Source organism: Sminthopsis crassicaudata, chromosome 1 (genome assembly GCF_048593235.1).
Source record: "Sminthopsis crassicaudata isolate SCR6 chromosome 1, ASM4859323v1, whole genome shotgun sequence".
Classification (NCBI taxonomy): domain Eukaryota; kingdom Metazoa; phylum Chordata; class Mammalia; order Dasyuromorphia; family Dasyuridae; genus Sminthopsis; species Sminthopsis crassicaudata.
The window spans coordinates 664,294,134-664,320,552 of record NC_133617.1 but is presented as its reverse complement, the minus strand read 5'-3'; the positions used below and the strand labels follow the sequence as shown (position 1 = coordinate 664,320,552).

General features: G+C 34.7%; 1 protein-coding gene across 4 annotated transcripts in view; it reads right to left on the bottom strand.

Annotated features, from left to right (window-relative positions):
- The window catches only part of CCDC12 (coiled-coil domain containing 12), a 56,205-nt gene that overhangs the window by 17,639 nt on the left and 12,147 nt on the right, over positions 1 to 26,419 (bottom strand). For 2 of the 4 annotated variants that reach the window (XR_012484873.1, XM_074283106.1), the window contains exon 2: positions 14,700 to 14,764. Coding sequence is in view for 3 of the 4 variants with exons in the window: in XM_074283106.1 (XP_074139207.1) it covers positions 14,700 to 14,764 (65 nt within the window). In the remaining variant the exon portion in view is untranslated. Of the gene's footprint in view, positions 1 to 14,223; positions 14,321 to 14,699; positions 14,765 to 19,578; positions 19,633 to 26,419 lie in introns of all 4 variants that reach the window. The other 2 variants (XM_074283107.1, XM_074283108.1) reach the window with 2 other exon arrangements.

The following is a 26,419-nucleotide window of genomic DNA, read 5'->3' as shown; positions in this document are numbered from 1 at the left end:
AATAGGAATAACAAAAAATTAAAAATAAAAAAGAGGAGAGGGGAGGAAAAGAAAAGGAAGGTGGTGTCAATAATTTTTTACAATATTTAGAAAAGAACAGAAGGAAGTTCAAAAGGAAACATAAACAAACATGGCTATAATGTCAATCTTTAACCCAAAGATTCTATAGTTAGCTATATATTCAAGATCACTCAACAAAAAGAAAGGCTCCTTTTACAACTAAATGTTTACAGTAGCACTTTTTGTGGTAACAAAAAATGGGAAATAAAGTAGATACTTGTCAACTGGAAAATAGTTAACTAAATAGAGATACATTAGATAAATGTAATAGAATACAGCTGTGCTGTGAGAAATGACAAGCATGAATACAAATTAATATGAAAAGACCTCCATGAATCAATGCAAGGAAATAAAATAATAATGATCATCTATAATGTAAATGGAAAGAATAACAATAAGGAATAAGCAAAAATTAATTCTGCAAAATTACCAAAATCAAGCTTGGTTCAAAGAGGTATGAAAAAAATTCTTCTTCCCACTCCTCCAAACAGGGGAGGAGTACAAAGTTTGCTTCATCAGAGTATACAAGTTTTTGACACGTTTGATTTTTTTTTTAATGTATTAATGGATTTTACTAAATTTTTTTCTTCCCACTTGTCCTTTTTTAAAAAAAACCCTTTATTACATGAATAAATAAAAAGCAAAAATGTCAATAAAAATCTATTCTTAAAAATGCACAGAAGATAGTAGAAGGCAGTTCAGAAAGATCACAGATCAACATGGCAATATTGATAATACTAAGTTTGATATAAACTTGTAAAAAACAAAAAAGTGGTACATAAGTGGTACATACATTTTTTTAGGCTTCCACTTTCTCCCCTTGCACCTACTAAAATACAAGGGAAGAACAACCATTTTCACCCTTCTAATCTGCTCATCTGTTGTTCTTTTACAGATAGACTCTAAGAGGCAAATGTGACAGAAATAAGCATGTGTAGTTAGGAGGAAAAAAATCAAAAATAAAAGTTCTTATCTGATCTCAATACCCCAAAGTTACACATCTCTCATTACCCTGACTCTTCTCACACAACTGTTCAACCTTGATGAAACACTCCACACCCCAAGATAGAGCAATGTTTACCCTAAAGAATCGTGCACCTTCCCAGATTTTCTCCCTTTCTGCACAAACAGAAACCCCAAAGTCAAAACAAGCTCCTATTGCTCTTTAGAAACATCAAAGTCATTTTGGCTATAAGCCAGAGTCAGATTTTCATAGTCCCTTCTTTGAGCCTTTTCATAACTCAAGCAAGAAGGAGAAGGTAAAACTTAAACTAGGAAGATTTTTGTCTTGAAAATAAAGGAGCTAAGACATTTATACTGAAACACAGCATTGTAAAATACTTATTTTTGATAAATTATGTCTTTTAATCATCCTTCCTATGACTGGCCCCCAATCTGTAAACCAGATAACAAAGATCAGGATAAGATGCACATTATCATTTTTACTTCTATGAGCTATCACCAGTTGGTCTTTCTTCTAGCTGACAAGTTTTCTTCCATAACGTGACTTTTGTCCTTTCTGACCCTCATCCAGTTTAATTCCTAAATAGGAAGCTAAACTAGAGAACAGAACAAGAATAAGTCATTTTGTTCTTTCTGTTATCTCAAGGAGACAAAAAGTAGTAAGGACTAAGGGTAGGTGATAAGGTTTAGCTGGAAGTTTGTAAATGAGCTAAGTTATCTGATCCAAAACTCTGTTAGTAGGGGAAAATGAACTAAGTAATCTACTCTGCAAATTCTACTCCAATTCTCCTATTCTTCTTAATCACCAAAATTCCTAGCAATTAGAAAAACTTCTTATTAGATGTCACTTAGAATAGGCTGCCTAGGGAGGTAATGTTCTCTTACTGGAGGCCTTCAAGCAAAAAATCCTTTTAAAGGGATATTATAAAAATATACTGCACTAGATGATTTCTGCCATTCTGTGAAAATTCAAAGCAAGAAGGGGTACAAGTAAATCAAATATGTAAAATCAAGAATTAACACCTTAAAATCATAATGTTATTGAGCTTAAGAGTCATATTTACTAAGGGGGTGTAATATTGACCTGTTTGAGGACCGTGAAACAGCTTGTAACAATCAATAAAATTCCAATCCCCAGGAAGTAATAGCTATATTCTACAAATAGCTCTGTTTTGGGACACTAGAGCTTACAGTGACTTTCCCAAATGGAAAAAAAATAAACCAAACTGGATTACTTAATAAAAGAAAAAAAATTTTTAAATAATTTCCAAAATATAATAGCTTCAGAATGTTGGGTGTCTCACCTGTCTTACACATGCTAAGTGATTATGTACTAGAAAAGCCAAGAAGTGAGAATTAGCTCAATTCTGCTCCTGTTTCCAAAGAGAGAACAAGGAGAACAGAGGAAGAGACAGAACTATATGTAAATTTTAGCAGGGATGGGGAGCAAAATATGCACTTTCTTCTAATAATTATTTTCATTAATCCCTCACCTCACTGTCTTAATCAAAATAAATTCTTTCAGAACAGGAATGGCTTGAATCTGCCTTTGTTCTATCATTGAAGCACTTTCTTATATTGTCGGATACACTTCCCTACACCTAGTAAATCCTCAATGAATTATGCTAGTGGTCAAAAATTAGACCATAAATATTCCTGGTGACTTGCAAAGGCCAGCCAGTGGCTGAGAACAGGTACACATATAGTTACTGTTCTGATCCCTCAAAGTCTCCAGGAGAGAATCTGAAACACATACAACAGAGTCAAAGCATATCTATAACTGTAGTTCTAATCGTACTCTCTCATCAATTTCTTCTAGACTACCACTCCAGTCCACCGTTTTACTAAGCTGTGCTGTTGCCTTTTTAATGGGTTTATGAAAGAATTTGCAGGTCCTATCATTATAAGAGTCTCCCAGCACACTGCTTATAAGCTACTAGGTTAATCACCAACCCAAACAGATACAGATTTGGAAAGGATGGTGATTTCACAGCCCCTCGTTGCCCAGAAATCCTGTGATGTATGAAGTGCCAAAAGCACTAAGCAGCACACTGAAGGTCCACTCCCTCCCCTATAAATCAAAAACCAAAAATGCCTTCTATTCTAATGCCAAAAACTGGCTTCTCTGCACAATCATGTGGCACAACTGCAGTTAGTGATCTAAAAAAAAAAAAAAAAAAAAAAAAAAGGTATCAGAGAAATAAAAATGGGTAATATGGTAGAAAAAATAAAGGAGTAGAAATCAGGAGACCTGGATTCTAATTTTAAATTCTGTCACCAACTAGACTTGAGCAAATTACCTATCTTCCCTACATCTCAATTTCCTCACCTGTGAAATGAAGAAACTGATCTCATGATCTGTAACATCCCTTTCAGCTCTAACATGTCTATGATTTGAACACTTTATAATGGTGCTAAACAGTAACTGAAAGGAATTATTCATAGAACCCTAAGCCCCACCCTATTATTATAAATTATTAGATTATAGATTATATTATATTATATTATAATTATATAAATATATTATATTATAGATCAAACCGCAATGCCAAGGATCCATATGATCAGGTCTGTATACCAAAAAAACAAAAAGAAATGGTTATATGCTATTCACCAACAAAAAAGGGTGCTTCCACTTCCTCCCACTTCTGATTTTTCTAGTTTAATATCTACAGGCATCTCTACTTTACTGTTTTGCTAACATTTAAAACTCAATGTATCTAAAACAAATATCATCTGTCTTTTTTTCCCCTTTCTCTCCTTTTCTAAATCCCTCTCTACTATCAATTACAATCTAAGTTACGGAAGAACCTTTAGGTCCAACAGAAACTAAAGAGGTACTGTGATAAGGAAAAGTTCCAGCCAATAACTGCAACTTAAACTAAAAAACCCACAAAAACAGGTAAGATACTAAAGAGGTCCTTCTACTTAGCCTGAACTTTGTTCTCTATTAACTTTTTTTCCCCTTTAACATTCTCCTTGAGAGTCAAGTGAACTTTTTCTTACAGGTATGCTACAAAGGCAGGAGTTTCAGAAGTACACTATGTAATCTGCCCCCAGGGATAACCAAGGGTTTGCTTATGATCCAAGGAATATTTTTGCCTTAGGTTCAATTAATTGTTTACTTATTTTTTCCAGCTCTCAGAGGTTCAGCACCAGGACTAGGATGCAAGTGTCCAGATTTTCAGCCCAGAGTTCTTTCTATTATAGCACATCTTGATTAAACATTAATTTGTCCCCCTTTTTCTGTCTCATACTTCCTTTCTCATACTTGGTGATAAGATTTTATTATGTACCACCAAGGAAGAGCAGGTGGTCTTCTTCTTGTCAACAAGTTGCCACTCAGAATTTCTCCCCTAAGCCCTCAATCCACTTCTCTTGTTTTCATAAGCACCAACAGAAACATTAGTCAATGAGCATGGTATCATTTGATCCAAAAATATTCAGATGTGAGAAATGACTAATTTTTACTATGAAAATTAAGAAATAATTCCAGTATGCCAGGCATCAAAGTCTCAAAAGTACTGAAATGCAGTCACCTGGGATAAATAGTTAAGATTGAAACTATGCCAAGAAAACCATCCTCTAGAGTGTGAGTTTTCAGAAAGATTAGACTATCAGGTAATTAACACCTTAAGGGGTTTAAAAACTTGGGCAGGGCTGGACTGGCTCTGAGTGATATGGAATCAGCAATTAAGTTTCACAAATGGAACTTGAAAATGGAATGAAGATCAGTCATGTAGCTTAAATAGAAATGAGAGACCAATTTCAATGCTGACAATAAAAGAGAAAGTGTCATAATTTGCCCTATAGCAAATGATAATTTAGTATGTGAAACCATTGCCAAGGCCTAATCTGAAGAGCCTAATGTCCAGTTATGAGATTCCTAGACAGGTGAGAAGAAAAAAAAAAACAACAACAAAAAAAAAACATAGGAAAAACGTATTTTGAAATAGCTGGTGGAGCTCAGCAACTGAAACAGTAAGAAAGAACTTCATGACTTCACTGCAGATCAGGAAGACCAGTCACACCTGAATAAATTCCTCTGCTTACAGTCAGCAGGGGTAAGCCATCACTGGAATGAATTCCCAGAGCCTGGACTAAATGGAAAGCATTGCTCCTGCTACCTGACCTGCCCAAAACAGGCCTTCTGGGAGCTTGATCTCACCAAGTCATAAATTCTTTGCAGATTTAGCCTAACACTGAGTTGTAATTGTAAGAAAATGATGAAGTACTAAAATAAAGATCAGAATTAATTATAATCCATGGGCCTCCTGGGACTACTGGTTCAAGCACAGGTCAAGCCTCCCTCCACTTCAGATTTCATAATCAATGGAGATAAAATCAGAGAATTACAGAATGTTAAAGGAGGAAGAAACCTTAGACTTATGAGATCATGTAGTCCAACAATTTCCTTTAATAGGTGAGCAGATAATATCCATAAAAAAGATTTCCTACAGAAAAAAGAGGGTCTTGCATATTACCCAAGAGAATCACCACAGAGAATGGAAAAACTATACCATTAGCAGAATTAGGCAGCTAATTGTAAACATAAGAGCATTGTTTATATCAGTGGTCCTTAAACTTTTTAAATAGGGGGCCAGTTCTCTGTCCCTCAGACTGTGGGAAGGCCAGACTATAGTAAAAACAAAAACTCACACTCTGTCCCCGCCCCTCAACCCATTTGCCATAACCTGGCAGGCCGCATCTGGCCTGCAGGCCGTAGTTTGAGAACCCCTGGTCTATATTCTAGGCTTTCACAAACTTCTTAAAACAGAACAAATGAGAAACAATGAGGCAAAACTGATTATTGGAGTAGGAAGGAAAAAATTATGGAAGAAGGCAGGAACCATGAAGTACAACCTAAAACACAATGGGAAAAGGTATAGCTGAGGTCACAGCTAAAGAAAAAGAAAAAAGTGGCTTTTATAGTTATTTCTCAGGAAGCTGTCTAAATGGCCAGTTTGGATAATTCAAGCAAAAGTATCTTTTTAATCAAATTCTGAGTAATGTGACTGACTACTCAATGTTGGCCTGGAAGGGAATATGCTTTCCCCAAAAAGGTTTATCCTAAATATTAAATCTTTGGATTCAGGTACATGATACCAACTAACCTTTGTTCTATACTCCTATAAAACACACACACACACACACACACACACACACACACACACACACACACACACACACACACTCTCACACAACAAGAAGAGGAACAATAAAACAAAGCCTCTATCTTGCCCTTCCATAATCTCCACCCAACACAACCCTAATCTTTCACTGATCTGATTGCTTACCTATACCTTTTCCCACAACCAGAAGAGATAATAGCCTGCCACTTTCCAACAACCTATCCAATCAGTCAGAAGTGGTAAATAAAAAACAAGCATCCTGAAGCTTTGAGGGGAAAAAGTGAGGAGGAATGGAGTAATATACCTACCATAAATAGAGAAAACACTAAGCTTAGTCTCTGTGTCATTCACTAGTTCTGATTGTTAATAATTCACTGACTTAGATTGTCACTTAAAATCAGAATTACTGAATTTTGAAATTGAAATCTCATACATATATTTTGTTTAACATATACTTTAACATATTTAACATGTATTGGTCTACCTGCCATCTAGGGGAGGGGGTTGAGGGAAGGAGGGGAAAAGTTGGAACAGAAGATTTTGCAAAGGTCAATGCTGAAAAATTACCCATGCATATATCTTGTAAATAAAAAGCTAGAAAAAAAAATTTTTTTTAAAGAAATCTCAAAATTCTTACTTGAAGCATCCTATCTACCATATCCTCAAACACTTGTAAATCCTGTAGAGTTTTCCTGTGATAAAAATTGTTAACAATGTTGTTTTTTATAAGAGGAATTTCTGGTTTAGCAAATTCCTCTAAGAAATTAATAATTTCTCATATTTGTATTGCAAATTCCAAAACAGATTTCCGATCTCCTAATCTGCAATGCAAAATGACATGTGAACCTTTGTGTCATGTGAACTCTTGGGAGGTGAAATATTATCTACAGATGATACCAAAAAGGATTTTATAGGAATTCTTCTGAACTTTCCTACAAAAGCAGCCAGAGATAATTCTACTCTATTCCTAATGCTCTCCAGAGGTCAAAGGGGCCCGCTAATATTTAGCTTTGGACAGTTTTGGTCATGGCTCCAACTCCAATTGTCATGTTTTCTCTGTTCCTCATTCATAAAATTAGGCTTGTAATCAAACTTCCTCCTCCTTTCCCCCACTCATTAAGCAGAAAGCAATGTGAATAGACTCAGCTAATATCTGTACAGCACTTTAGAGGGAAAAAATGATGGGTGGAGGTAATATAATTATGAAGAAAGAATTTAAATATGTTAAAGAAGCAGGGCAAGAGACCAAATAGAATGTACATTCTATTTTCATGGTCAGGGAAAAGAGATTAAACTCCAAAATGCAAGTATGATAAATATGGTTACATGACAAAATACATACTCTCACCTAGAAATAACTCACCTCAATTCTCAAGTCCATGCCACTCTCTCGTTATAATCCCTTAGTATCATCTGTCTTACATCCGCAAGGACTAGGTTTCAAATGGCACAAGGCTGGAAAAGAATCATACCTTATTCATAATTCACTGTCCTCCTTGACTTTGTCTTTCTATAAAGGCTCATTTCCCTTCTGCTAGGGCTCTCCTGCATGCTTTGGACCAACAAGATAACACTGTAAACACATCTACCTTTCCATTCTGCTTTTTACAAAGTCTGAGGGGATAACAGCAGGGAAGTGGTCAGCAGGCAAAAGCTTGGTGATAAGTTCATAAGCAAGCAGAAATAATCCTAATGCCATTTCAAAAGATCCTAGTGTAATAGCAGAATAATTAGAAAGAAAAACAAATTACAAAAAGAATAGAATCTCTTAGAACAGCCAAAATCTATAATTGCTGAACATAACAAAGCATGGTATTCACGAATATAAAAGCCTATTTAAAGAAGCAAAAATCCAGAAACAAAGTGGTACCCATCAATGGCTTAAAAGGTAGTATATGAACATAATGGAATCTTTTTTCATCAAAAGAAACAATGAATATGAGGAATTCAAGAAATCTGGGAAGATTCATATAAAGTGACAAGAATTAAGAACTTGAAGCCAATAAATCTAATCTATGTTATTACAATAAAGAACACTAAAACAAGTCCAATGCCAATTAATTATAATGACTAATCATAAAACAGAAAAAGAAATGAGGGAGCACCTCCCACTTTGCAACAAAGAGAGTTATAGGTATTAAAATGTTGCATCCGTTTCTTAAATGTGGCCATTGTTATTGGTTTTGTTTAACTGTTTTTCTTTCTTATAAGGGAGGCTTACTGAGGATGGGAAGGGTAGCATGTATCCAGAAATATCTGTAATGTGAAAACAAAAGGCACCTGTAATCTTTTTTTAAATGATCATGGAACTGGATTGAATAAACGTGTTGGAGCCATGAAAGCCTCTAAATCTACACAACATTCATTCACTTTGTCTGATTCAAGGTTAAATAACTTAAGGAATTTATTCAGAAGAAAGAAATAACAAAATATCTAGAAAATGCAACCAATAAAGAAAATCTCAAATTCAGAACTGACCTGAAAAAAACAACCCTAAGAGATGTTTAATAGCCTTTAAATATATGAAGGGCTATTATATGAAGGAACTAAAACCAAGATAAATTCCCTCTTTCTGCTCCCTACCTAGAGAAAAAAAGGAAATTGAGAGAAGGGAAAGAATTAAATTTCTTGATTCTTTCTAGAACTCAAATAAAATTGTTTCTTCCAATATTTCCAGAATAACCTTTTAAAATCACAAATATGGAAATATGATCATGTCACTCCTTTTTAAAAATCTCTTCAGTAGCTCCTTCTCACCCACAAAGAAGTTTGGTTCAACAACTGGCATTCAAACTTCTATAATCTAGCAAAAGTCTTACCAGCTTCATTTAATATTATTTCTCTCTCAATTATCTTTTGTCCAACGAAACTCAAACTTTTCTTTGCTCCCTCAAAACACTTTTTCTTTGTTTACACTATTCCCTTTCCCTGTTGAATTCCTATCCACCCTGTAAAGTCAAACTCAAATAGCTCCTCCTTGAAGACTTTCAATTTCTCCATCTTGAGGTAAAAAACTCACCTACTAAACTATCTTCTCCATTACCTACCAAAGACAGTCACTTAAGTGTTGCTGAATCAATTATTTGCTAAAGAATTCTTTACACTGTAATAAAGTTTTGGTAAATGACAGACCCAAGTAATATATGACTTGGTTCTATAAGAACCTACAATTTAATTAAGACAAAACTAAAGCAGAGAAAGCAAAGTAAATGCTAAATTTAAGAGTTTGTCTTTGAATAATAGCCCCAGGAACACTTCACAAAAATGATGGGATTTTAAAATGAGTCAAAAAGGACAAGGACAATTACCATGTGATATTAGGAAAATGAAATCATCTCCCTTTCTTTAAGCAAATCTGTTTTGTTTTTGTTTTTGTTTTTTTAGCAGTGGAAGATGCTTCTAGAATGGAATTTTCTCTACTGATGTTTCTTTGGCTATTTTTAATAGCATTTTTCCTAGTACCTGAATCAGAGCAGATGTGATCCAGGCTGAAGGTAAGACTAGGCAGTAGATTACTTCGGAAGCCAGTACAAGCAGGACTCAAAGAATTATAGGTTCACAGATATTGAGCTAAAAAGGATCTTAGTCTATCTAAAGCCAACTCCACCCTATGAGGAAACTGAGGCTCACAGAAGAAAAGTAAATCAATGATGGGTTATTTTAATCAATTATAATACAAGTATCAAATGTTCCCTTGGCAGAAGTCCTGGGAATCTGCCTTTGTCAGGATATGATTATTTGTATTTCCTATATAAATCAGAATTACCTAGATAGAAGTTTCTAGAGAAACTATTTAAATGGCAAGAGGAGAGAAAAAAACAGAAAAGGACTAAGTTACTTTCTCACGTTTATGATACTATGGGTATCTAATAAGTGTTTTGATTTCTTTTGATCTGACAAGATCAGTCACTATATGGACTTTTTAAAATGAAATATATCAAGTTTAACACAGGTGACACAAAGCCTGTGAAGTATCTGAGAAAAGATAAGTAAGAAAGATTTATGGAATTTCCTCTAGAGATCTCTAGAACCATATGAATAGTAATATTGGAAGGATTGTGGGATGATAGGCATACTAATACATTGTTGAAGGAGCTGTGATGAGCAATCACAGAGAGCAATTTGGAATTATGTAAATATCCTTTGAACCAGAGATTCCCTTAATAAGTTTATAGCCCAAGGAAGTCATATACCAAAATAGTTATAGCAGCACTTTTTGTGATAGAAATGAATTTTTGTAAAAAGTAGATGGTCATCAATTAGGGTATACCTAAACAAATTGTGGGCTATTATGTGTGTGATGAATACAGAAAGGCATGGAAAAGTTACATGAATTAGTAGAGAGAATAGAACCAAGAAAACACTAAGTAAATGGAAAAAACAGCCACATACCAAAAATCAAAAGTGAATATAACAATATTCTAAAGATCAAGCCTAACTCAAAGGAAGAGACTTGAGAGGACACCCCCAACCCATCCCTTTATGGAAGTAGAAGGTCTATATGTATTACACATTGCACATATTTGGGGGTTATTAATGCATTGACTAATTAGGACAATTTTTTTTCCTTTTTCTTGTTTCTTTGGTTATAAAAACATTATTTGCTAAAAGATTTTTTTGTTACTATTTGCTAAATAGGATAGTTTCAGGAAGGGGGAAGAAGAAAAATACAGGAAAATGCTATGATGATATGAAAAAAAAAAAGACACCAATGAAAATTTTAAAATTAAATAAAAAATTTAAAATTTAAAATTAAATTTTTTTAAAAATTTAACCCAAACTATCCCTAATCTACTTAGGTTTTATTAGGCCCACTCAATTTTTCCTAAATTCCCAAGAGAGGAGGATGAACTAGATAACCTTTATAGGTCTCCTTCATATTCTAATGATGCTGAAACTTTTCAAACTGCCTTCTAATTATTTCCTTAATCCTAAACCCTATTTTCTCACCTATTTTTTTTATCATCCTCCTCTATTTCCCCCTTTACATGGATGTCATTTCATTTGATCTTATCAAGTTTTTCACGGAATTTCTCTATTTCCTGATTCTCTACATTATGTATTTGACACACAGGCTCCAATTTCATAGTAGCTTCTCAGCAAATACTCAGCATAAACAACACAATACCAGATGAAATCATGGTCCTTTGTTGTCTTTGGAAACATAATAAAATCAACTCCACCAAGGAGTTGATTGGCTCTCCAAGGAAAATATATATGCTAGTCTTCAATTTAGCTGCAACATTCTTTTGTATTCCAAGTAGGCTGATTTCAGAAAAGCCTGAAAAAATTTATATGAACTAATGCTAAATGAAGTGAGCAGAATCAAGAGAATATTGTATAGAGCAATAACAAGATTGTATGATGATCAATTGTGATGGACATAGTTCTTTTCAACAACAAGGTGATTCAAGGCAATTTCAATAGATTTGTGACAGAAAGAACCATCTGCATCCAGAAAGAGAACTATGAAGACTGAACATTGATCAAAATATAGTATTTTCACCTTTTTGTTGTTGTTTGCTTGTTTTTTCCCTTTTGATCTGATTTTTCTTGCACAGCATGATGAATATGGAAATATGTTTAAAAGAACTGCACATGCTTAATCTTTATTGGATTGCTTCCTGTCTAGAGGAGTGAAGAGAGGGGAAGGGAGGGAGAAAAATTTGGAACACAAAAGTTTTGCAAAGGTGAATGTTGAAAATTATCTTTGCATATATTTGGAAAAATTAAAAGCTATTAATAAAAAAAATTCTTTTGTCTATATTTTATTTATAATGAGAATGTCAAGACAGATCTTGATTATAATCCAATAGTATGCCTACCTACAGCAATCCCATGTCACTAGACAAGGCTCTCACATTCCATACCAAGAACTGAGTAAAGGTTTAAAATCGTTTAAAAACTATTTGATTCTTAGTATCCTTGGTCATTTTTTCCATCTCTCCCCCTTGTCATCACAGAAATGAAAGGTAGCCACAAAGCATGAAGGGCCATTTTGTTATGTTTCTTTGTTTCATGAGTTGCCATGGTCAGAAAATAAGAGGACTGCCTATCAGTAATGAGCCTCTCCATACTTAGCTTTTGGTCGACCAAACAGCAGACAGAGCTGTGGCCAGGACAACAATTAAGGCTTTTCTTTATAACATAGCAGAACCTGCCAAAGTTGTACTCTCCAGGCATAATTCTTCAAGAACCCAATTACGTAGCATAATGAGGTATTAGAATGGGTACTTTGTAGATTTTGCAATAATATGCTAAAGTACTTTCTATTGGGATAGGTAGGTGAGATGTTGCCCCTACATTACATGGCCCAAGCCCATTAGGTTTTTTGGATTTTTCATATCTGTTTCAAACTCTTGTTGTTGCTAATTGTGCCTGCCTCTAGCTTCTTTTACAGGAAAAGAATATAAGTCTCTGTAACCTCATTCAAATGAACAAATGGCAATGTTATTTCATACATGATCTGCATGATTCTATGAGAATCTTATAAGATCACGCAAAAATATTTTTTTATTGGAACTCATTATATCTTCCCCTAGAAAAGATACAATCTTTCTCTATATTTTCAGTATCTTTCTACATACATCAGTATTTTTCTACATATAAAAGTATACTAAAACATACATACTCCACTCATAAGAAGATCTTTTGGAGATTCTGTATTTATGTCTACTTATTTATTTTAGGTACTTCTTTAAAAAGCATTAATTATCCAATTTTCCAGTCTATAGAAGCTAAGAAGCAACAAATTGTTAAAAAAAAAAAAAAAAAGGTACTGTAGTTGCTAATAGAGAAGGCTGCTAGAGGCTGACTGGACTTACAAAAGAAACAAGAATTCTTATTCTTGGAGCAATGTAGAAATAGCAATAGATTTGGGTAAGGCTATGTGAGTTTAAATCTCAACTATGCCACTTAGTACCTGTTTGAACTTGTGCAAATCACTTTCTTTGTGTCAGATTTCTCTTCTGCAAAATTAGGAAATTGAGCTCAGTAAACTCTTAAGCTTCTTCCCACTCTATGATCCTCTGAAGTCTAAAATGTACTGAATGAGAGATCTTCATTAAACAGTGAAAAGAAATCTTCTCTGTAACACCTCAACACATTCTATTCCAGTAGATTAAAATAATCAATGCTCCCCAAAGACTCAAAGTCCTTAAGCAAAGATTATATTATATTCCAGAACCTAACTAAAGAGGCCAAAGAAGCATATGAAAGCACAAAATGAGTTTGTTTCTTGTTTGTTAAAGTGTTTACTTTGAAAAAATGAACAATTATTCTCAAAATTCATGTGAAGGCACTCACTTCCCAAATACACAAGAAAATCAGTGCTGATAAGATGTGATTAATGATTTTTGTAGCAGCAGAATTAATCATAGGGATTCCTTTAGACTCTTTAAGATTCTTGATGATTACCTGATTTAATTCTGCCTTTAACACTTGTGTGATCATATGCAAATGAGTTAACTTTTCTAAGTATCATTTTCTATTAAACACATTTATAAAAAATGAAAATAAACTTTCTAAAATATCTACTTCCCAGGGTGTTGTGAGAAGTCACTGAATTTTAGTAATATTTGTAAGTAGATGTGGCTATATATATTCTTATATTGATGTGGATATATATTTTCTTAACTCGTAAAGGCAGTAGCTATGAAATGGAAAGGTCAGTATACTAGAAATCTAAAGCCATGGGTTCAAATCCTGCCTGTGCCAGTAAGTGAGTATGTGACTCTGCATATATACTGAGTTTCAGTTTCATCATCTATAACAGGGGTTCTCAAACTGCAGCCTGCTTAGGACTTTATGCCGCCCCCTGGATTATGGCAAATGGGCTGAGGGGCGGAGACAGAATGTGAGCTTTTGTTTTTACTATAGTCCAGCCCTCCAACAGTCTGAGGGACAGTGAACTGGTCCCCTATTTAAAAAGTTTGAGGACCACTGATCTATAAAATGGGAATAATATTTGCATTATCTACTTGACAGAATTATGGTACCAAATTATACATTTGTGAAAAAACCCATATGATTCTACGTAAGTGTCAGCTATTATTATTATTATTTTTACCTGTAAGACAGGAGACAGACAATATACTCCTTAGGGATACAAAAAAGTAAAATCAGCCATTCAAATTGGCGCACACAGAAGTCCATAGCATGAAGGTCTAGAAAAAAATAAGTAAAATGCAAAATCAAATCCTCTAAGTAAGTATCCTTCAGGACACTACTATTACCTCCATCACTACAGAATATTAAAAGTAAAGATCCCTTTTAGATCATCTGCTTTAAGGACCAGAAAAAAATAAGTTATTTGCTCAGGGTCATACAACTCATTTAATGGCAGAACAAAGATTAGAAGCCAGGCTTCCAGATTTTCTTTCCAATACAAACAGCTAGATGTGGGAAGGAGGAAAATGAGAACATTTAGTAGGCTATAACATAGTTTAAATCGTCTGAATGCTTTGCCTCAAATTATACAAAAGGTCACCATATAACATACATTACCATATATCACAAACAAGTAAACAAAAAACAATCTATTACCTGTGTTTTTCACCACCTTCTTCTTCTTTCAAAAACTTATTTTTTGGTTCCTCATCTTCTTTATTCTGCAAAATGGAAAACCCCCCACTAAGTTTAATCTTTGACTTTGGAATAGCAAATGACCAAAACATAGATGTTACAGATAAAGTGAGACACTTTAAATATTTAGCAATTGCTATGTTTCCTTTATTTACTAAGTCTTATAAAGTAGGGAAGAGTTCTGGCTTTGGATTCCCAAGCTGGTAGATTAGAACCTGCTTTTGTTACTTAATTATGACAAGTCACTTTCCTCCTCTGGGTCTATTTTCTTCTCTTTGTAATAGAGGTAGTAAATTAGTACCAACTCCCTTCATATTCTCACCCCTCATCTGCTAAATTGGAGTTCATCTCCTATAGATCTGAGCATGTGTTTTGTCCCGTTAGCCCCTTCTGCTGGGCATATCTTTTCCTAAAGGGCAATAAAAACCAAATGCTTCTGGTTGGTCCCAAGTGCTTCCTGATCCTCATGATAGAATATTGTAAAGATGACTGGCCAACGAGAAACCAAAAACTTCCCACTCAGACTTTAAAGGGAGAGGCAATTAGCTTCTGCTTCCCTTCTTCCTCTCTTCTGAGGGTTAGGTCAGCAAGTACTTTGATTCCCCATCCCCATGCCATGGTAGCTGCTCCTACATTACAGAAAGACAGAAAGGCTCACCATCTGGGTGAGCATGAGAATTAATTTCCTTGCAATTCTTACAAAGAAGTTGTCCTTTATTATATTTTCTCATTAGATTTCTTGATCTTTATTCATTCCAGTCTAAGGTTTGTGCTGGACTAGGCTAGAAGTTAGGTCATCTACTTCCATCCAAATAATGAATTTGCTGCAAGTCTGATGCCTTCATTATTCACTAATCCCTTTCATAAATTTCACTTGACTATAATGAAAGGACCTAAATGAACATTCTATGAGAAAGGTAAAAAAGACATTTAAGGCCCTTATAATCTTATTCTAGCTTTCTTCCTACACCTTACTTCACATCATTCATCTACTCATATCATGCTCCTCTCAACATGTCCTACTGTCACCTTAAGGTCCATTCATGGCTCTAATCTACTGCAAAAATTGACATGATCTCTCTTAAGAACTTCCTTCTGACCTCTGAATTTTAAGAAATGTTCCAATGCCCCTTTTTATGAATGTTACCTAGAATGGTCTTCCTTCACATTTTAGCTATGCAAAATCCTCCCCCTCCATCAAGATCCAATTCAGATATATTACCTATGAAATTTTCTATGGTCTTCCACCTAAAATCAATTTCTTCCTTCTCAAAATGTTCATACTTCTCTCTTGGAAATTTTTCCATCTAGTCATAATATCCTATTTATTCTATATAAATCTTGTTTGTTCATAGTTGTTTGTATGTTGTCTTCCCCATTAGACTGTGGGTTCCTTAAGAATAAGATCTGTCTCTTGCTTTTTTTTTAATCTCCAGCACTTGAGAGTGCCTGACACATACTAATTACTTAATAAATGCCTGCTGATTGACTAATTTGTTTTGTAATTAATATATAAAATTTGTAATTAATTATTGATAATAATTCTAAGCTCTCAGTTTCCTTAGGTCAGCAAGTACTTTGATTCATTTTCATAATCCCTCTGTCAAGTATATAGCAAGTACTTTTAATAAATATTTTGTTGAATTAAGAACAGTATCTTAATGACAAATCTGAGGACTACTGTTATTAATACAATATCGACAAGACAAATATTCCTTAACTGCATATTTGCTGCTAGTAAAAAGAATCTAAGGAATAATACACACACGCACACACACACACACACACACACACACACACACACACACAAAATTTTCAATAGGCAGTGTACAAAGTATCCCAAAAATCTTTAATAACTTAAAGCTTCAAGAATACTTTGGGGGAGGGGGCAGTTAGGTGGTGCAGTGGATAGAGCACCAGCCTTGAATTCAGGAGGACCCGAGTTCAAATCTGGTCTCAGACACTTAATACTTCCTAGCTGTGTGACCCTGGGTAAGTCACTTAACCCCAGCCTCAAGAAAAGAAAAAAAAAGAATACTTTGGGGAGAGATATTAAAGAAGGGAAAGGGACCTGTGTGCCAAAATGTTTGTGGCAACCCTTTTTGTAGTGGCTAGAAACTGGAAATTGAATGAATGATTATCAATTGGAGAATGGTTGGATAAATTGTGGTATATATGAATGTTATGGAATATTACTGTTCTGTAAGAAATGACTAGGAGGATGAAAACAGAGTGGCTTGGGGGAGGGGATGGAGGGAAGGAAGGGAAAAGTCAGCACAGAAGTGAGCACAAGGGATAATGTTGAAAAATTGCCCATGCATATGTTCTATCAATAAAAAGCTATAATTAAAAGAGAGAGAGAAAGAGAGAGAGAGAGAGAGAGAGAGAGAGAGAGAGAGAGAGAGAGAGAGAGAGAGAGAAAACACTTTTGGGACCCTCTATGCATTATCACACTTGATCATCACAATAACCTTAGGAAGGGCTATAAAAGAATTATCTTTTGTATCTTACAGGTAAAACTCTGTGGCTTCATCTGCATAGAAACTTCTGGAAAACAAAAATATGAAGCAACATGGGCTAGTTAGATGGATTTGGACTCAGTTTAATAGTCCAATTCAAAGAGTAGCCTTAATGGGCTGATGTCAAATTGGCAAGAAATCACTTTCAGTGGCCTGTTCCAGGAATTTATATTTAGCCTTTAACTGTTTAATATTTTTTATAGGTAAATGACTTATATGGCATACTAAACAAATCTGCTGAAAAGCCAAAGTTGGGAAGAACAGTTAGTTAACATAATAGATGACAGATTCATGATCCAAAAAGATCCTGCAGTGGATAGATTAAAGCATTGAATTGAGTTGAACAGGATCAAATATAACCAAAATAAATGTTAAAAGTCTTATATTTTGGTTCCAAAAAAAAAAAAAAATCAACCTTACAAGTTGCTGGTGGGGGTAGTATGGTTAAGCAGCAGTTTTTATTAGCAGTTATTATTAGTTTTATTAGGATCTGAGGATTTTAGGGAACTATATACTCAATATAAATAAAATGTGATATATGGCGATCAAAAAGGCTAGTTTGATCTTGGACTCCAATAAGAGAACTGTTGTTGTCCAATTGTTTTCAGTTGTGTCTGATTCTTTATGGCCCCGCTTGGGATTTTCATGGTAAAGATCCTAAAGTAATCTTCCATTTGCTTCTCCAGCTCATTCTGCAGATAAGGAAACTAAGACAAATAGGATTAAGTGACTTGCCCTAAAGTCACACAGCTAGTGAGCATCTAAGGCTGGAAGCTAAATGCCCACAACAGAAGAGTTACTAGTCCCACTGTACTGTGTCAGAGTCTAACCACATAAATTCTGAGCAGTCCAGTTTAGGAAGGACATTAATAAGCTGGAGGATGCTTCAATATTGTGAAAGGTCTCGAGTTCAGTCATATTTTCAGGTAACAGAATAGGGGATGTTTTGCTTAAACATAAGTAGAGAACGGGATGATTGTCTTAAAGAATCTAAAGAGCTAGTACCTATAAAAGGATTTAGACTTAGTCTGTTTACTCCAGTAGGCAAACTCAGGAGCAATGGTAGGAAGTAGCAAAGAAGCAAATTTAGAGGACATTTTAAGAAATTTTATCCTGACCATTAGATTTATCCAAAAGTAGAACTAATGCCTTCGAAGGAAGGGGGTTGCCTTTACTTCAAACAGAGGCTGAAAGATTACTTGCCCAATATGTTATAGTAGAAATTCTTCTCTGGAGTTAGGCCACTGAAGTCCCTTACAACTCCAGAATACTGTGATTCTATGAAACTTTCTCCAACAAAACATATGGAGCACTATTCTGCAATTTAGACTTCAGGAGTTACCTAAAAGCAACTGCCCATGTTGTCTGCCTGGAAGGAACCAGATAAAAATGAATATGGGAATTGTTTAACAAAACATCTAAAGATACAAAATAACAATGTTCATTTGCAGTTTTCTGAGTCAAGATGAGGCCAGCAGGGATCCCTGTCCAACTGAGTTTGACACCACTAACCTAGAATACTGAGCTTAAAAGTACAATCTGTGTTCCCAAGGCACTGAGTCAGATGTGCTACTTGAAGCTTGGCTTATCTGAGTCAAGCTTATCTGATTTCTATCCCTTATACCATCTGATATCACTTGGGTAAAATGGGGCTTCCATTTAAGAACTACTCTAGTATGTATAATGGCTAGAGGTAGATCATGAATGTCTAATTTCTACAAGAATGGTAAGAATGAAAGAGGAACGGCAAAGTGGTGCAGTGGATAGAGCACTGGCCTTGGAGTCAGGAGTAATGAGTTCAAATCCAGTCTCAGACACTTGACATTGACACTTAGTACCTGTGTGACTCTGGGCAAGTCACTTAATCCAGATTGCCTCACCAAAAACAAAACAATGAAAAAGTTAAAAAGAAGAACAAATGAATATGGTATCAAGCTTTCCAAATCAAAATACTTCATAAGTCAATTCCCAAACAAATCTAAAGTTTTCTAAGAGTTAAGTTTTCTCACTTCAGGATACTGAGTCTAAGCAAAAAAGTACTTTGACATGTGACCAACTGTTTTTCCTGGGGTGTTACATTAAAATAAACTAAATTTAAGGAAAGTCTCAGCTTTGGTGTGATCTAGGAGTGCTGAAAGAATAATCAGAATTAAACCTGCAATAAGTCAGAAAATTATAATTAACTGAAGGGGGAAAACACTTTCTTATAAAATTCATCCACAAATATTTCCTTTCAGGTAAGGTACAATTTATTCTTTAATTGTTTCAGTAGATAAGCTTTTCTGGAGTTGGAGTCAGGAACATCTAAGTTCAAATCCTACCTCAAATGCTCATTCCAGATATGTCACATAGTCTCTCAGTCTCAATTTTCTCATCTGTAAAATGGAATAAGAACTAATCACCTCACAGAGCTGGGATAGAACCACATTGTAGATATTATATTATCCATAAATGTTAGCCATTTTTTTTCCCATTAATTAACTGGGAAGATAAAAAGAAAGCATTTCATCATCTCTTTTTTTTTAAGCTTTTAAAATATGTCAGTGACTTCAGGGTCATCATAGCTCTTTGAAGGAGAAGAGAGTGGCAAAGTGACAACACAAAGTGACTGGAGTTGTTTATACTAAGGCAGCTGCTCCCAATTTTTCTTGGTTTAAATTAATCCAAAAATTCTACTGCGGAGTCCCAAGTCTCTTGACAAGCACTGAATAGGTTAACAGACCTTTGATATTCATCTGCTATGTAACTCTCTAAGTCTATTTCACTATCTATAAAATGAGTTTCAGGGTTTTCATGAGGATAAAACAATATATTTGTGCTTTGTAAACCTTAATGTGATCTATGTGATGCTGAATAAAAAAATCTTAGGGAACTCTGAATTTCAATCAACTAAAAAGAATCTGCAGGCCTACTAAGATTTATTGAGTTCGGCCCAGTTCCAGTAGACTTGTGATGGAGAACCATCTGCATCTATGGGGACTGAATGTAGAACACAAAATAGTATTTTCAACATTTTTTGTTGTTGTTTGCTTTTTGTTCTCATTTTTTCCTTTTTGATCTGATTTTTTTTTCTGTGTAGTATAAATGTGGAAATATATTTAGAAGAATTGCATATATTTAACCTATATTGGATTACTTGTTGTCTAGGGGAAGAGGCTGGATGGAAAGGAGGGAGAAAAACTTGAAACAAAAGATTTTGCAAAGGTGAGTATTAAAAACTATCTACGTGTATTTTGAAAATAAAAATCTATTAAAAAATTTTAAACAGATTTGAGTGCTGAACAATAATTGGTTTTGTAAATGCTAAATGAAGAGAAAGGAAGAAAATAAAAATATAATGTAGGGATAGTAAGATTATGTGGGGAAACGGGGAGGTCTTGCACTGTCCCAAATACAAGGCAAAACAAAGGTTTTTGTTTTGTTTGTGGCTGACTGATATATTTGATAAAGAAAGGAATCTGGAACAAGAAAGAAAAGAGGTTAAAGATCTAGAGTCTCTAGTTTAGTTCTAGTTCTTATTTAACTTTATTTGCATACCAAAGAGTATAGGGCAGATGGATATGAGAGATCCCCAGTGGCTTGTCCCATGATCTTAGGAGGTTAGCCCAAATACATATAATATCGATGACTTGGATAAAATGATTCTTTAACAAAAATGTTCTTGGCATCAAACTCTAGGTGGAATAGCTAAAACAATGCACAATCAAGATCCAAAAAGTTCTTTATAGGTTCTAGAATAGTGGGATGAATCTAATTTGGAAAAAAAAACAAAACAAAAACAAAAACCTAGAATCCTAAATTGTTTTTAAAAAAATTCTTATAGTCAAAAAGTTATCAAACTGTGCATTCCCTTTGATCTAGCAGTGTTTCTACTGGGTCTATATCCCAAAGAGATCTTAAAGGAGGAAAAGGGAACCACATGTGCAAAAATGTTTATGGCAGCCCTCAATAATATTCTATAGCATTCATAGAATTTGAGAATTACAAAAGCCCATATAGTCCAAGGCACACACAAAAGGAATCTCTGCTCTCATGTAGCCAACAAATCATCTACCAGCCTCTGTTTGAAGACCTCCAAAAGGGGGCATCCACCATCTTCCTAGATGCTATGTTCAGTTTTGAGCAATGATTTTTATAAACTGAAGAATGTCCAAATGAGGGAAACCAGAATGCCTGGAAAAGCTTGGAATAAGTAAAGAAAGAGTTTTCTAGCCCCTGGCTAGATTACAAGCACTACTTTTCCCAAAGCTGTTATTTCCTTAGGATTACATTCTCACTCTCCCAATCTTATGCAGTTCTTTTTCTAAAAATGACTCTAATTCTGTGTGACTGTTTACTATACTATCCAGTTTACATAAATTATGGTTTGTAAGTATTAGGTCACTGGTAGAGAAGGTAATACGTATTATTGCTAAGGAAAAATCACATTCAACTTAGATGACTTAAAGAAGCTTTCTTCCAGGATTATACTATACCTCACACCAACTCCAAGGAGTTATTTCCCCAATTTTCACCATACCTTAAAGAATCTTTACATAAGCTCTTAAGGAAAAGTTATTTAATCAAGCTGCAATTAAAGGTATCTGTCACTGGTTGAAAGCAAATAATGATACCCATAAAAAGTTCTAGAGATTGGCTGGCTCATCAGACCTGCTCCTGGAAATCCGTAAAAAGCTACTGCCATCTCTGAAAAAAGGCGCTCAGTCATGCAACCTTGAGGAGAGACAGGAAAATCAGCTCTCATAGGTGACTTGTACCTTCTCCCTTACATCTCTCTCAGAGTATAGAAGAGGTTGGGGGAAGAGAGAATGAAATTTCTCTCTGCCTTTTGCACTACTCATCCAATCTGAATATGGTGCATTGAAGCAGAACAGAGCAGAGTTCAGCGATGGGAAGTCAAATTAGTGAGAGGGGCTAAAAGGCTAGGCTAGGAATGGGAAACCTGCCTAGGGGAAGACAGCACTAAGTTTTAACTACTGCTGGTCCTAAACCGTGGCTCCGTACAAAACAGCACAGCCATATGCTAAACCAGGAATTCAGAGAAGCTCAAAGCAGGAGACTGTTGAAGCTGCAGCCAAGTATCTGAGACATCAGCAGAGGTCCACAGCATCTTCTTGTGGGGTTCTCCCAACTACTCCCAGAGAAGGATATCACAAGCAGCTTTCAGGTGCTGTAGTTATAATGCACACCTCTCCTTATGAACTCTATGTCCTCTCTTTGCTTTGATACTGTTTGCGCCTTACACCAGGCAAAAAGTAGGTTTGTAAGACAGCCTCCCAGGGACTCCCGGGGAGATGCTTCATTGTTCTCACTGACATTTCAGTAAACACATCTGCTTATTAGTGAAGTCATAACAGCACCTACTGGGCCTATGGGCTAGGTAAGAAGAGTATCCAACTTAGAGGGCAGTTGTCCCAGGAGAACCAATCAACAAAAGTAGATTGAGTAAGGGGTAAGTCATCTCAGGGAAGAGACCACAGACTACTAATTCTAACAGTTTGCACTTACATACAAGTTTCCCTTCAGAAATTCTATGAGGTGAGGTAGGCAGCATAAATATTTTCTCAACTTTATAGATGAGAAAACTTAAGTATCAATAAGGTAAGCAGTCTTCTGCCCAAGGAGAAGGCTCCCACTGGAATCTAGATGCTCAGACTACAAAGACAGTTACTTCTTTGAATGCATTACAGTGCCTCTCACAGGTGGATATAACAACAAATAGACCTTCAGAAAGGTAAAAATTCAGAAAGCTGAGACAGAATTAGGACTCGATACCCTGAGTATGCACCTCACAGGATCTAAATGAACTGACACCATACTCCTTAGCTGTGTTTAAAAAAAAAAAAAAAAAAAAAAAAAAAAAAAAAAAAAGGTTGACCAGTGGAAAATCCTAAATCAAAACCCAGACTGTATGGGTAATTGAGAAGATAAAAAGACATGGATCATGGAGGGGATGCAGTGACATGCAGGTGAATTGGACTTAAGTAAGGGAGGGCTGCAAGGTTACCTGCCTCATTTTCTTCTCCAGATCCATCTGAGTTCAGTGACCAGATACAGATCAGGACTGGAGATTAGCCTGGATACAGTGAGAAATTAGCCTTTTTAAGCTCAGTTCTTCAACAGGTTTTAGTTTGACTAATTAAGGCTAGGTAGCAATTGAGACAAAACAAAACAAAAAAAAACCTCCTCTTTCACTTAGCAAAAAAAAAAAAATTTTTTTTTAAAAGAGGGTTTCCATGAAGCAACTGTAAGAGAGGATACATTTTGCACACTTGAGTGATAGTTGTATGCAAAGGCAGAGAAATCAAAAATAAAGAATTGTATGTAAGGGTCGCTGAAAAGGACAGTATGGCTAGATCACAGTATATGTGTATTGCTTTTGTTAAGAATGAGACCAGATCTGAAGAGATTTACATGAACTGATGCTAAATGAAGTGAGCAGAATCAAGAGAATATTATACATAGCAACTGTGGATCAAAGCATAGTTTTCCACCTTATTTGTTGTTGTTTATTTATTTGCTTAGGGTTTTTTTCTCTCTCTTGTTTTTTTCCCTTTTGATCTGATTTGTGTTGATCAAGAAGAATATGGAAATATGTTAAAAGAATTACACATGTTTAATCTACATTGGATTGCTTGCTGTCTTGGGCAGATGGGAGAGAGAGAGAAAAATTTGGAATACAAGGTTTTATAAAGATAAATGCTGAAAGCTATCTTTACATGTATTTAAAAAATAAAATACCATTTTTAAAAAGTGAGGTCTGAAAAATAGACTAGGGCCAGGATGTAAAGAATTTGGGGAGACAAACAGAACCATATATATTATATGTATCGGAAACAAAAGATAAGCATATTGCCATGGATTAAGAAGTGATCCAGTCAGATATGCACTCAAGCAACATTCGTTTTTTACTATTTTAGAAGACAAATTAGTTGGATTAGAGTAGATAAACAACTAAGGCAGGGAAACCAATTGGGAGATTTTTGTGAAAGCCTAGGCAAAAGGTATTAGCTGTAGGAATGAACAGAGAGATTAGACAGAAGAGGTACTCTGGAAGATAATGCAATTGATTATGTAGCATGAGGGAAATTAATAAATGAGGATTCTGAGCTTTTGAATTTGGGAAGCTTCCATAGGAGTAGTCAAGTAGGGGTAAATTGAAGGGGAAATATATTAAAAATGGTTCCACAAATCAAAACTATATAATCATGTAGAAAAATGTTGTGAATTATTATTGATTAGAGAAATGAGGATTAAAACAACTTTGAGATGTCATTTTACACTTAACAGATTGGCTAAAATGAAAGAAGGGGGAAATGATAAATGCTGGAAGGTACAAGGAAAAATCGGGAACATTAATACACTATTGGTAGACCTATAAAATGATTCATTTTGGAGAACAATCAGGAATAATGCCCAAAGAGTTATAAAACTTATTCCTTTTACCTCAGCAATACCACTATTAGATCTGTTTCCCAAGGTGATCAGAGTAAAAAGAAAAAGAACTTCTTATGTTCTAAAATATTTATAGCAGCTTTTTGTGATGGCAAAGAACTAGAAATTCAGGAGATGACCATCAATTGGGGAATGGCTAAACAAGTTGTGGAAGATGATTGTGATGGAACATTACTGCACTGTAAGAAATGTTGAGGCGGCTGATTTTAGAAAAACATAGGAAGACTTGCATGAAATAATGAAAAGTGAAATGAGTAGAACCACAAGAAAGTTGCATATGGGTTAACAACAATATTATTTGAAGAATAATTGTGAGCAACCAAGTTATTCTGAGTATTGTAAATACTCAAATCACTTACAAAGGACCCTATGAAGGAAAATACTATCTACTTCCAGAAAAAGAATAAACAGAAATATGCGTAGTATGGTTTTACATATAATCTGTAAGGGAAAGTAAGGCAGAAGGCCTTGACTAGCCCTTCCTCACTAAAATCCAATTCATTTGCCTGTCATGGCATCACTCTCTGATGTCATGGTCCTCTTGAGAACAAAGAACAAGCAACAAAAAAATTGATGGCCTTCTCTAAATACAAATAAATGAATGAATGAATGAATGAATGGTGAAATTCATAATAATAAATTAATTAAATTTTTGGAGAAGGTACTATAACTTAATAATCTTTTTTTATTAAAATTAAAATCTATCTTGGAGACATTAAATATAGAAAAATTCAGAAATTGAAAATTTCAGAAGTAAATACAACTTGCAAATAAACAGAATCCAAAATTGTAATGATTAAGGTGATCTTTAAAACTGAGGTTTCACTTCTGGTGAATAAGAACAGGAAAAATTAGGAAAAAGCTATTAGATTCCAAATGTCTACAGAGAAAATTTATAATAAATTAGCTATTAAATAAAACAATCACATAAGACATCTGGGTGCTATGTTGAGAACTATATAGTGAAAAGAATACTGAAAATAATCAAACACTAATGGTTCTAAGAAAAACAAAAAGGAATAACTTTGTTAGTACATTCACTATCAACAGATAGCACTGAACTAAAACAATTAACATAACATCAATCTCATACCCACTCTTCTGTTATGAAAGCTAAAGACCAGGGGAAAGAATTAGTTTGAATACCAAGAATTCTTTGGCTTTCAATGTTTCTTTAATGTTAGCCATGCTACAAAGGAAATGCAATAAAATGGAAGATTTTTTCAATATGCTTAACGAGTTTTCTCATTCTTTCTTTTTCTCTCCTCTTTTTCTTCTTTAAGAAATTGTTATAAGGGGTAGCTTTCTGGGAAGGCAAAAGAGTGGAATAAAGAAGAAAATCTACATGACGTAAAAAATAGGTAACAAAAATCTTTTAATAAAAACAATGGAAATGCAACATTTATACATAAAGTGTCTGAAAAGTCTTAGTGCAGTTGTAAGCTTATTAAAATTTAAAACTGCACTAAGATTTTTGAGACATCCTATGTGGTTACCATGCCTTACTGAAGAATATATAGGCAAGAAAAAAAAAGGTCCCAAAACAAATCATTTTCTGCCACAATGCTAAAAATATCCAACGTAATTCTCTGTTTCTGTCTTTTTCAATATTCTAACCCACATCATTCAAAGTAGTGAGAAGGGTTTATCATATGTTTTCACAAAGAAAGCTTAATCAAATGCTTCTGCCAGGAACTACTCAATATC